Source organism: Marmota monax, unplaced genomic scaffold (assembly GCF_021218885.2).
Source record: "Marmota monax isolate L192 unplaced genomic scaffold, Marmota_monax_Labrador192_F-V1.1 WCK01_AAM20220418_F8-fsc00185, whole genome shotgun sequence".
Classification (NCBI taxonomy): Eukaryota; Metazoa; Chordata; class Mammalia; order Rodentia; family Sciuridae; genus Marmota; species Marmota monax.
The window spans coordinates 12,554-25,384 of record NW_026693278.1 but is presented as its reverse complement, the minus strand read 5'-3'; the positions used below and the strand labels follow the sequence as shown (position 1 = coordinate 25,384).

General features: G+C 56.5%; 1 protein-coding gene across 2 annotated transcripts in view; it reads right to left on the bottom strand.

Moving 5' to 3' along the window:
• Positions 1-12,831, bottom strand: part of Rbm19 (RNA binding motif protein 19) — a 98,139-nt gene that overhangs the window by 76,567 nt on the left and 8,741 nt on the right. The window contains exons 2-10 of one of the 2 annotated variants that reach the window (XM_046456506.2): positions 10,927-11,109; positions 9,302-9,421; positions 9,143-9,181; positions 8,721-8,913; positions 7,097-7,338; positions 6,046-6,126; positions 3,032-3,110; positions 1,214-1,285; positions 224-427 (exon numbers count right to left, since the gene is read on the bottom strand). In XM_046456506.2, coding sequence (XP_046312462.1) covers positions 224-427; positions 1,214-1,285; positions 3,032-3,110; positions 6,046-6,126; positions 7,097-7,338; positions 8,721-8,913; positions 9,143-9,181; positions 9,302-9,421; positions 10,927-11,109 — 1,213 coding nt within the window. The remainder of the gene's footprint in view (positions 1-223; positions 428-1,213; positions 1,286-3,031; positions 3,111-6,045; positions 6,127-7,096; positions 7,339-8,720; positions 8,914-9,142; positions 9,182-9,301; positions 9,422-10,926; positions 11,110-12,831) is intronic. The other variant, XM_058583150.1, reaches the window with a different exon arrangement.

Here is a 12,831-nt window from a genome sequence, read left to right as displayed (position 1 = left end):
CCCTTGGTCCAATCCCCAGAACCATTAAAAAGAAAATAAAGGATAAAAAATCCAAGTTCAAGTTCAGAGAGCAAAAGATGCCACTGCATCTGCAGCAGGGAGGGACAGCAAGCACTGTTCTAAGATGAGGAGACCCCAGCTGGGGCCACTGCCCAAGGCTAAGAGCTAGAGGGAGGTGGAGGGGGCTGCCCAGGGCCGGGGGCTACCCAGGAGCAGGTCCTACCGTAGGTGGAGAAGAGCTTCTCCAGGTCCTCCTCGGTGCTCGTGTAGGGCAGGTTACGCACAAAAAGTCTTCCAGAGTCGGCCAGGTCCTCCTCCTCTTCATTCTCCCCTAGTGTCCGGCCTTGCCAGGGCTGTGTGCTCTTCTGTAGGGGCCCCTTGGTTGTGGGGACTTGCTTCTCCCTGAACACCTCGATGTAGCGTCCACCTGCACAGGCGGAGGGGTCAGGGCTCCGGGGAGGCCCAGACCTTGCCAGAGGACTGGCTGGTGACCCAGGCCTCTCACTGCTGCCCGCCAGACGCTCTGGCTGAGGAGGGCCACGGCCAACAGCATACTCTGGGGCCCTGTGTGGCCTGCTACGTGGCTTTGGCTCTCGGGAGCCACAGGGACACATGCTCTGGGCTCTGGCCTACTCTCAGGCACTACTGGCTGCTCTGTCTTGAGAAAGGCTGCTGTGACAGTCACCCTGGACGATTACCTGTTCACATGCCTCCCAAGGGCTCAGGGGTCGCCTGCCTCTGCCTGCACCCCAGCACTCAGTCAATACCTTCCGCCTGACTCGCTGGCAGGACTCCTGGGGACCCCTGCCTTCCCCACACACTTGCCCCGGTAGGCGTCCATGCCACAGATGGGTTGAGGACCATGTCCCAGCTCAGGAACGGCGCACCTGCTGCACCTCCACCAACCCTGCGCCCTAGGCAGGCCTGCTGCTCACCCCAGGCTGCACGTGCCCCTGAGGCCCGGCGGCCACCCTGGGGAAGACCTGCCTCCTCCTCCCCGGCCCTCACCTCGTACCCTGCCTGCCCGACGCTGTCCTAGGGCCATGTGCCCATCACCTGCTCCAGCACCGCCTGCCTCTCTGCAGCCTGTCTGTTTGCTGCTGGACCCTCGGTGCCCAGAGCGTGTGGCAGGAGGGGACGCTCAGCACAAGTACCTAAGCCAGGGCCCACGTGGGAGCCATGGAGCCCGGGACGCAGCACCGCGCCTCCTTACCCATGTACTCCCGGTTGCACTTCAGGGCTCTCTTCACCTCCTCTTCGCTGCTGAAATCCACGAAGACGTACCCTGAGAGAGGACCACGACAAGGTAACTGGCAGCTCTGACAACGCTCGGAGTCAGAGGACGTGGGCACCTGGCTAGGTGCAGAAAGTGGGAGCCGCCACGGCACAGGCTGACCCCCCACCTGGCCACCCTTTGGAGGAGCACTCAGCACCCGCCTGGCATTGTGGGTGAAGGTGCAAAACCCAGGCCCCTTCTGCCTCCCTCCCAGCCTCACCCCTTCCCTGACCATGTTCTGCAGAGAAGAAATGCTCACAATGGCCGCTGTGACCCAGCCCAGCACTGGAGGGTCACCTCCACAGCACCCTGCCTGCAGCTCCAGAGGCCGTGACTACACAGTAACAAGCAGAGGCCTCCACATCCTCAACCTCACTGGGCCTCGACCCGTGAAGCCGCCAAACAGCACCCCGTCTACACCACCACAATCTCCCCCAGCCTCCCCCACCAGCCCACACAAGCAAAAGCCTCCACTGCCTCCAGCTGCCAGTGGCCCTCCCTACACTGGCCAGCGGGCCTTTCTAAACCTGAGGCTATCCTAAGCCCCGAGCCTCCACTGGGCCCAGGCTCCCCCACTTACTGCAGCCCCAGGGCCCAGTCCAGCTTCCGCCCCCGCACTTCCACCTGGGTCGTTTGCTGCCCTCAACAGCGTCATACTCAGGTGCTGGCTCTCTCCAGCGCCAGGGCCTCCAAGATGCTGTCCCTGAGCCCCATCAAGGCAGGTACCTTCCTCCTGGCTCCCTGCCTGGTCTCTGAGGCGCCATGAACCGGTGGCCCCGCCACCAGGACCAACACCAACAGCTGCACTCCGAGCGTGCTCAGTGCTCACACCGCCTGGGGCTGACCCTGACCCCTCCAAACTGCACGACAGGTCTGACCCCTTATGCAGACGAGGAAAGGAGGCTGAGTTCCTGTCCCAGGTCACAGGGCTCCTAAGTGTCTGGCTGGGCTGTGAACCTGGGCAGGGACTCTGTCCCCCGCCCCTCACACTGCCCTCTGCTGAGCTCCAGGAGTAACAGCTGCCTGAACCATCATCCTGGTGAGCTGGGCGGGAGAGCTGGGGAGGGACAAGACCCGACACAACAAGGGCACTGGACCACCCCGACACAGGAGCACCTTTCTCCTTGGGTGCCAGCTCGGCCAGACCTGATCACTCTGCCCAGGTGGCCTCTTCCTGCCAAGACACTCCCAACCCCAGGGTCCAGACACCCAGGGTCCACAGAGCCTTAGTATGGTTCTCTGAGATGTGGCTATTCTGCCACTGGTCTCCTACGGCTTTCTGGCCTAGCTGGCCACTGGGCTGGGCAGGTGCCCAGCTCTCCCAGATCCACCTTCCTTCCAGCCATGCTCACTGCCTCCAGGCAGCCAGACCCAGGTCTCCAAGGCCAAGGGAGGAGGCTCACAGCCCGGAGCGGACACCTGGGGAGATGTGGTCTGGGGCAACACCACGCATGTGCAGAGAGGTAGGGGACTGCCCGCTGGCAGAGCCGCCCATGGACTTAGCCCAGCAAACCCAGACCTGCGGGCATCTACCTGAACAGAACAGGGGAACCTACTAGAACAGTGGAGGAGAGAATTCTGACAGTATAAGTCAGGCTGCCAGAGGCAAGGATGACACAGATCCGCGTCTTGACCAGTTAGCCACATCCACAGAACTGAGGACCCCAACGGGGAGAAGGGACAAGGCTGCCTTGGGACATCCCCAACTATGTGGCCAGCCCTCCCCCGCACATCCTCCCAGCTCCCAGGCCTTACCTGTCTTGTTCCCGTGCGCATTTCTCACTATTCGAATGGCCACTGGTTTCAGGGGCGCAAGGAATTCCAGGACATTTTTCTGCAAGGACAAGTTTTGCCTCTTATCAGTTCCCCAAGAAACCATGCAACCCGATAAAGAGATAAGGAGCAAACTGTTGGACCAGAAAAGATAACGAAGTGATCATGGTTTTTCTCCTTCCTTTAAGTCACACTCATCTCTCCTCCACCATAAGTAAGAAAAACTGGGAAATAAAAACTAAAGAAGAACAAATAATGTAATTATAAAATAGTAATATTAGCAGCAGCGTTTTAAGGCATTACATCTGGTCTTTGTTCCTAAGGAGTTGTTTTTTGGTTTTTGTTTTTTTAAATACTTGGGGTTAAATCTGGCTTTTCTTACTTCTCTTTAAAGCATGGATATTTGTCTAGGTTAATCACAGTGACAAACCTAAAGTTCCATTGCAGGGAGGCCCCCAATTCTTAACTACTCCCTTCTCTGGACATGTGTGAGATTTAAACAGATTTTTAAAAATATGTGAACATTCAGGGTGTGAAATTCTAACAAATACTAAAAAGTACAAATCAGGAAACCAAACTGGTTCCTAATTCCAAGGCCAGCTCACTCTTCCTGGCTCCTTCTGCAAAACAAAAGCCGCAAATCCATTTCCCAACTGGGTACTGGGGTAAGCCCTTGAGGCCCCGCCCTGACGTGGCTTGTCCTACAAGGTGACAGAAAGACATAAGGACACATCTGGGCGCTCCAGGGCAGTGGAAGAAGCCCAGCCAAGTTCTGAGCTTTCACGTTACTGCATCCAAGTTTGCAATTACCAGATTCTTTCCAAACTTTCCCCTGCCCAGAGGAAAGCCAGCATGGTGGGTCACACACAGCTAGGTTCCTCTGGGGATGAAGCCATGTCCTGCTCCACACCTGGGCTTTTCTACTGGCCGCGACACCTTGGGGGTCTCCCCTGTCATCATGTTCTTTTCTGTGATACGTCATCTTACACCATTTTCACGTGTCCCTGTGAGTTAACCCAGGTATAACCTGGCACTGGTGACATTTTTGGGCTAGTGACTCTTTGTTGAGGGGGCTGTCCTGTGTCTGGCAGGGCTTACACAGCACACCTGGTCTCTGTTCACTAGAGGCCAGCAGCCCCCCACAGATGTTACCATCAAGAGCACCTCTGACCAAGGCCAGATGTTGTGCAGGGGTAGACCACTCCCCTCCAAGAACCATGGACACACCACTTCCCCAGAAATGGAGCTTCAGGGTTGATTTGGGTTTTTGTTCTTATCAATGACTGCAAATCAACACACTGAGTTATAAATAATAACAGGAAGGCTGCAAGAACGTTCCTGCATCCAGGCTCTGGTGTGCCGGGATTCACCTGGGGGCAAATCCCTGGCCAGGCACCAGCTCTGCAAAGGCCTGGATGTCCGTAATGTTGCCAGGCAGCTCCACGCGGCCCTCTAAAAGGCAAGAAAATGTTTACTGCCAAACATGAACGATGCGTACCATTTTGGCAAGTGAAAAATGTGAACTCCAGTTTTGATTTTGTTTTTTGATAATCATGACAGAATCCAAACATGTGCACTGGCCACCTGAGTTCTTGTTCTTGAAAACCTTCTGTTCTTTGTGTTATTTTTCTGTTGGGTCATAAATCCTTCATAAAAATCTCTCTGTAAATTAGAGACACCAGACTCCTGCCTCTGTTAGGCTATGAACCACTGTGACTTCACGACAGCTGCTGCCTTCCAGAGCTCTGGGCTGGTGGGTAGGTAATCAACCCATTTTTTTCCCCCCACGAAACTTTACAAATTGCTTAGAAAGAAACCTTTTCAGCTCAAATCCTTGATGTACCTGAACCTGATTTTATCAGGAGGAGTAGGGCAAGGGTTCATTTTTTCTTCAAAAAAAGTTAACTAGGCCGGGCACAGTGGGCAGGCCAGTAATCCCAGTGCCTCTGGAGACTGAGGTAGGAGGATCACAAGTTCAAAGCCAGCCTGAGTGACTTAGTGAGACCCTGTCTCAAAACTTAAAAAGGGATGAGAATGTGGCTCAGTGGTTACGCGCCTTGGGGTTCAATCTTGGTACCCCCCAAAACTGACCCTAATCACAAGTAATTGCTTCAGTATTTCTAACAGCACAAAATTGTAAGTAGCTCCCATGTCCACTTTAGGAGATCAGGGAAGTGTGTCAAAGCATCTCCTGAGTAAGGAAGACTACACAAAAAGTGGTGGGCAGCAAGCGTGTTCCTGCTGCAGGGATGCTGCAAACCAAAATGGGAATGAGAAACCAGACCAGTGTCAGTGCACAGGAAAAAACATCTAAGAAGGCATGTCCCCAAAGTACCAGTGGTTGCCACTGAGTAGGACACAGAAATGCTGAGCAGGGTTGCCCACTGTGCCAAGGACAGTTGGCACCTCCAGCTCTAGTCCTTAGACCTGCAGTAACCTTACCTGCACCCTGGCACCCCACCTGGCTACACCCCAGCTCGCAGGTCAGTGTGGACGGTAACCCACGTGGTCATCCCAGTTGTAGGTGACTTTCACGTTCTAGTCACGTAGCTGTGTCCTTTAGAATTTCCTTTAGTGAGCTTCTCTGACCATCACAGGAGGGAAATGAAGACAGGCGCCTCTGCTGGCGCAGACCTAGAGCCGGCTAGCTGCAGACTGTGCTCTGTCTGGCCTGCGGCCTGTTTCTGGAAATAGTGTTGAGCAGGGCTGCAGCAATAACTATGCCCTCACCTGTGTCTGAGACGGCTGCCCCTACAGGAGCAGAGTGAGGGCTCCCAACAGAGACCACACTGACCACTTGGCCTTCCCCTGGCTCAAGCTCCCCTAGCGTTTTTTTTTTTTAAGCTCTAGGCAGCCATCTTGTTTCCTTCCTGGAGGATGCCCAAGACGGGCCCAATTCCTTCTCGCTCTCGACCCTAATGGCCTCAGGCAACAGAAGCTCCCCACCCACCCTAGTCTGCGCCCACAGGTGATCTTCCTGTCCTCAGAGCACCTACCTCTGTGACACTGAATGGGGCTCCCCGTAGCTTCACGGTGTGGGCCGTGGTGGGTTCCTTCTGGTTTGCTGGTTTCTCTGTCTGAACAAAGAGAAACAGCCACAGTGGATTCCCTGGGGCAGCGGTGGCAGGGGACAGACTGGGACTTGGCAGCTCTAGGAGTGGAGGCTACGGGGTAGCACGAGAGTGCCGCATCTGTGCCTGCCACGGGCTCAGGGTCCGGGCAGAGGTGCAGGTGGCGGCTGTGGGGTCTCCATTTGCCTCTGAGGGCTGCAGCCAAGGCTCAGGGCACCGTGGCCGGGGAGATGGGAGGAGCCCCGGGGCAGAGACCTTGCTACCACTCATGTCCACTTGCCCGGTGATGGACACGGGCGCTGAGAGGAGGTCCCTTCCAGATGAGGATCAGAGAGGCCTGTGGAGCTGCAACACCCTTGGGCCCAGCAGTCACACAGGGTCAGAGCTTAGAGCTGAACCCCTCACCCTCTGACCTCCCTGGACAGGGTCAGGGTGGGCATTAGAAAGGAGGGTGGAGAAGAGCAAGGGGAAGAGGAGGCGACAGTCGGGGCACCATTCCTCTTGATGGAGCTTCCACTGAAGGGACTGGGACGCACGCACGTCTAAACTCTGTGTCTGGAGGAGTGGACTCTGGGTGGGAGACAAGGTGGACGTCCTCAAGGGTCTCGTCCACCTTTATAAACTCAACCTCAGAGCCTGGCAGACCCAGGCCTGGGGCCTGACCTGTCACTTCCCTTCTCTGGGCCTCAGTTTTCTTATCTATAAAATGAAGGCAGGAGACTGCCGGAGAGCGACTGTGACAGCATCCAGTGACAGCAGGTTTGTCCATCAACGAGGAGCCCACCCACACCTGCCCACCTTGTGACTGAACACCAAGTAACCCAGCTGTCACCACCCCCCCAGCAGGCCACCCCTCCCGTGTAGCAGGCAATGAGCCCAGAGGATGGGGGAATGCGTGGCAGGCTGCTGGGCTCTCCTCCGCATCACACTCCCAGCCAGGCACACAACCCCCACTGTCCCTCCTGCAGGCACGTACCTGGGCTCCGGGCTCCTGTGGCCTCCCCCTCCCAGGCAGGGCCCCTGGGCTCCCTCGTTCCGGCTGGTCGGGGGCAGCAGGGGACTCCTCTTCCTCGCTGCCTCCATCACAGTTTACGGCTTCGTCCTCACTTTCCTCCTCCTCTGAGGAAGAGGACTCGGCTGCCACCACCTTGGACTTCAGATACTCCATGTCTGACAGTCCCTGCTGGGCAGCCACCTTAGCTTCCAGGCCTTGTTCTGCTGAGAGGGCAGGGGGTGGGGAGGAGGTTACCTTCCTGAGCAGCCAGAGAGACTTGGGCAGCACAGGGCTGGAAACCTGGGGGATGGCCTGACCACAATCAGGGCCCTGGTGCCCACTGCCCCAATAAACCCTCTGATGGGCACCATGAGAGGGCGAAGCTCCCGCACCACACACACAGCTTCATGCCTCCCTGCCACCACCAAACTCTCCCCTGGATGGCCCCTCCTGGTCATCAGTCACCTTCCTGATTGTGTCAAGTACACTAAGGAGCTTCACGTGCCACAGAAAGCACTTACACAGCAGAACCATTTCTACAGTGAACCCTTTAGGGCACCCACCCATCATCTCATAGGGCCACCCACATAACCCCAGTGGGAGCCACGCTCCATCATCTACTTAGGCAGCAAACACCCCAAACATTAGGACCTCACCCCGGCTCAGCTCCAGTGCTGGGCCCCTGGCTTCCTCACCTGCTATCTGCTACCCTGTGGGAAGCACACAGGTGTGAACGGCTTACAGGGGACACCTGGTGAGATGCCAGCTCTGGAGGGGTGCTACAGAGACAGCTGGGAAGGAAGAGTGTGCCTGCTCGGCGGACACAACTATCCTTCTAGCCTCACACCCCCACCCGTGAGTTTTGGACGCTGAGGATGGAGCCCCACCCTCCCTGCTCCAGTGCCCAGAGCCACTCTGCCCTGCAGCTGCGCGCTCCCCTGTCCTGAGCCCCTGTGATGCTGTGCCCTGGTCTGCGACCCCCTCTCTGCCCCTGGCTACATGTCCCACTACGTCCCACAAGTCCTCCAGATCCCAGCTTAGCACAGAAACCCTGCCAGGCACACAGGTGACGCTACGTACATATCCTCTGCCCTCAGCCAGCCCGACTGACCCCCAACCAGAGCTGCCACCCCGTGCTGCAGCCGGTCACTAGCCACCAACTGCCCCAGCACTCTGAGCCTGAGAGGACAAAGACTCACCCACCCCGCAAGGCCTTCCCTGGCAATTTCCTCCCAAGCTCTCCTGCTTCCTCTCCGTAGCAGCTATGACCCCATAATGTGTCCCCGGGTGATCATCTGTTTACTGCTCTCCTCTCACCACAATGACAGCTGACAGTTCCTGTCTGCGGCTCACTGCCATGTCCCCAGAGCCCAGCACGCAGCATGCACTTGGTGAACACTACTGATAAGCCAGTTACCAGGACCAGTCACGGCAGACCTGCCTGCAAGTGACCTCATCCCCCCACTAGAAAGCTCCTGAGTTGTGTCTGGACGCCCCAGGCCTGGTGTCTGAGGGAGGGGCACCCAGTGCCTGCCAGCAGGTGTCGGTGGCCCACAGGGCTGCAGCTGAGGGACACAGGTGCACAGGCGCAGTGCCCAAGCCTCACCTCCCGGCTCCTCCTTGGCAGCCTCCTCCTCACTCTCCTGCCCAGAATCGGAGTCAAAGTTCAGGTAGTCACTGGTTGGCTTTCTCTTCCCTTTTGGGAGCTCAGTGTCCAGGGCATCATTTGCCCAAGTGGCCACCTGTGTCCGCTTCTGGTGAACCGACAGGAACTCCTGGAACTCGGTGTCTTCCTTCAGCTGGGGGCACAGGAGGCGGGCAACAGGGACACAGGAGAAGAGGCAGAGAGGACTCAGGGGGGCTTGGTCCTGCGAACTCCCGGCAGAGCGAGCATCCTCCTCATATCTAGTGGACCTCGAGTCCACAGGGACACGGCAGGACACTCGAGGTGTGGGCTCTGCTTTCTGGACCAGCCTGCACCCCTCCGACCGGCTGCCCCTGCCCTTTCGGTCAACAGGACAGACTCACCTGCTCCAGTTCACGTGGGGCCTTTTTCTTCTTGTCATCCTAAAAACAGAGGCAGAGGATGAGGGCCACACGGGAGGGGGAGGGCAAATGGAACTGTAGACCCCTCCAGAGCCACCGCCTGCCCACACAGGCCTGGTACTGGCGCGGTCACCTGCATACCTTCTTAATTTCCGGGGGGACGGAGCCTTGTGAGGGCTGCTCGGGCTGCCTTGGTCTCTGGGCATGTTTGCTCCAGGCTCGGGGCTTTGTTGGGTCCCCAAAGGACTTGCAGAACTCTACCTGCATGAGAAAGGGTGATTGTCACACTGCTGTGACAGCCACAGTCCTGAGTGTTCTGCTCTTCAGCACCTGGGAACCTGGGCTTTATAGACAGGCAGCTGCCACTAGTAGAGCGGAAGCAGAGGACTACGACCCCGCCTTGGCTTTGTCTTCCGCAAAGGCACCACACTAGCTACCGTCTACTGGGGAGTTCCATGCAGCACCCGATTGCCCCACAAGGACCGTGGACACGCTGAGCCTCCGGACAGTGGACAGTGAAGCCACAACTCTCCCTAATTCAAGACCAGAAAACTGGAGCACAGAAATGTGAAGCAACTTGCCCCAGGTGACCCAGGCCCTCAGGGACAGAGACTGGGGACTCAGGACCATCCATGCAAAGTGGTGGCTCTGAGGATGGAATGAGATGATGTAGGCCAGTGATCACCAAGGGCGGGTGCAGGGGACGCCTGTGCTCCTAGGATCACTGGTGACCAAGAGGCAAGCTCCGCTGGTCTGGGAGAACCTCCCAGGTAACGGGAGACGGGGGGGCCCCGGGGCCAGGAGTGTGCTGAGGATGAAGCCTGAGCCAGACCTCTCCAGACCAAAGCCTCCAATGCACTCTCAGAAGTGACTCTGGTGAGGGCTGGTCCTGCTGGGAGCCTGGAGTGACAACTCCAGCCTTGTGAGGGAGCCTTGTGAGGGCTGCTCGGGCTGCCTTGGTCTCTGGGCATGTTTGCTCCAGGCTCGGGACAGTTAAGGACGCTCTGGTCACCCACCACCCTCCCCAAAGAAAGAGCCTGCCATTTGGTCACATCCTGGCTGCGAGGACTTCCACAGTAGTCCCTTAAGTCTATGTTGAAGGTCAAAAAGCTGTGATTCCAACTCCTGTCACCAAAGATGAACCACCAGTGCCTGGTGACCCGCAGGCCACCACGCCCACACCACACAGAGAGAGAGGTGAGGCCGTGCATCGCCTCGGGCTCTATGCTGCTCCATCGTGGCTTCTTCCTTCTCAGCAAAGGGCTGGGGATGTTTTATCATGTCAATGAACATCTGTGGGTGACCCTTGTGGGACCTCCTCCTCCAGGAAACTTTCCTGACCCCTCCCTCGCCAGAGTGGGTGCTGCTCAGTTCTCCCAGGGTCCCTGACCCACTGACCGCCTGAACTCAGCATGTGCATCTGCCAGCGCTCCTGAGGACAGGGACTGGTGGCTCCTGAGCGCCTGCTGTCGGGCAGTGAAGAACGCACACCTGTGGCTCAAGTGCCCTCCTGGCTGGCAGCACAGGTGCCACCGAGGCTCCAGAAGGCCTGTTCTTCCCCGTGACTCCCGCACCGAGCCAGATCCTGGGGCGGGCCCAGCAGCAGTCTGACTGGCTCCCGGGAGAGTCTTACACACAGAAGAGTGGGAACCACTGAGGTAGACCAAAGGCCTCAGGGCCTAAAAAGGACAGCCTTGGGACCCAAGTGTCGCTGACAGGTGGAGCGGTGGGTGACACTCTGGACAGGCAGGCAGGGGCTCACTCACTGTGATCCGGGACGTGTCGATAAAACTCTTGTTGAAGTGGTTCAGCGCGGTCTGCGCCTCCTCCTCGGACTTGAAACCGATGAAGCCAAACTTGCGGAACTTGCCGTCTTTGGTGAATTTGAGGCTGCAGTCGGTCAGCGTGCCGAAGGCGGTGAAGAGCTGCCTGAACCGCTCCTCCTTCATCTGGAACAGAAGGTGGGAGGAGCTGGTGAGTCCTTCAGCAAAGGGACAAATGGCTAGAAACCCGGGGCTCCAGGACTCTAGGGGCAACCAGAGATGAGGAGGTGGCAGTGTGCTGTGCCAGTCAGGTCAGGTCCCTGAAAGAACGAACAAGGCTCGTCCTCGATGAAAATGCCCGTTTATTGAGGAACAGCTCTGCATATTTATAGAGCCGGGGGTGGTTTGACAGATATGAGTTTAAAGGTTGAAGGGTTTTACAGTTGGCATGGGGTACTTTCTAATTGATGGGTAAGGATCATGTGAGCCAGCAGGGCTCACCATTGGACAACTCTTCTAGGGTTGGGGAAGTTCTTTGGAGCCAGGGCAACTCCCAACATTCCCCCCCTTTGTTATTAAATGAGAGTGGACATTGACTCATTCTGGCTGTTTCCTGCTGAGATGGGGTGGTGTGAGAGAATCAGAGAGGAGGGAAGTAAGGAGACCCCCCAGGAGGGCAGAGAGGACTGGTATAACTTCAGGAACCAGATCAAGGAAGGTTCCTTGCCACCACAGATCCATGATGATGTCAGTCCATTCGGCATAGGTCTGGACTGAGGTATCATCAGTAGCCAGGAGTTGGTAGTTCCTGAGGAGAAGCTGGTTAAAAGCTGGATTAGAAATTTTTTACCCACCTGAGTCTGAATGAACTTTATGATAAAGGGAAGGAACAGGCACAGGGAGTTTTTATAGCCCAGATCTAATGGGGTCTCTGGGTCTGCAAGCTGCCTTGTTGGCACAAGGGGGGTTAAATGTTCAGCCTTGAGCGGGGGATTGGGCATTTGGGCTTGAAGCAAACAGGTGATAAAGAACCAGTCACAGAGTTTGAGAAGCCAGGTCATCCTGCAGGTAACTTTGTTTGGCATGCCCTGCAGACCAGCCTGACCTGCACCTAACACCCTCAATTCCACTCTTCATTCCTAGTCCAATCTAGCTCCCTCCCCTCTCTATTAAGGCTGCTCTTCAAACTCTCTCCTACCTGGGTGTCTCTGAAACCAGCTTGCTTCTCTCTTTACCTTTCTCGAAATATCCCAGCTTGCCAAACCAGCTTGCTTCTCTCACTTATCACTGTTCCCAGCTTTCCCCAGTCACACCAAGAAAGCACGGGCTTTGTAATAAAGAAGGCAGCTTCTCCCAAGCTCTGAACGAAGGTGGCCAAGGGAGGACGGTGGCCCACTGTTACCAGATTTCCCTTTGACAGCAGTCAGATCTCTCCAGGTTGTATGTGAAACACCTCAACTTTAAATACTGATACTTGAAATTCTTACAAAACTGGGACGGTAAACAAAACATACATGTTCCTCCTTAGGCCCAGAAGGCAATTGGTAAAGTGCTCTCTTATGATAAAGGTAGTTCACACTTATCCAGGGGTCACCATGCTCCGGACACCTAAGTGGTTTGTCAGAAGGACAACACACAACGGTCCCACTACCGGCCAGATCCAAGCAAGTGGTGGTGGTGGTGGTGGTGGTGCGGTCTGTAGTAAGGAGGAGAAGGGGGTCTGGCTGGAGGGTCACTTGCTTTGAATCTCCAGACATAGGGAGAAGAGAGGACCCAAGAGGGGCCAGAAATGAGGGGGAGCATTAGGTATTGGGCTAAGAACGGAGACACAGGAGAGGTGGAGCTTGAGGGAATCTATGGGGAGGGATGACAAGAGTACTTAATAACAGATGACGATCATTGGCTCTT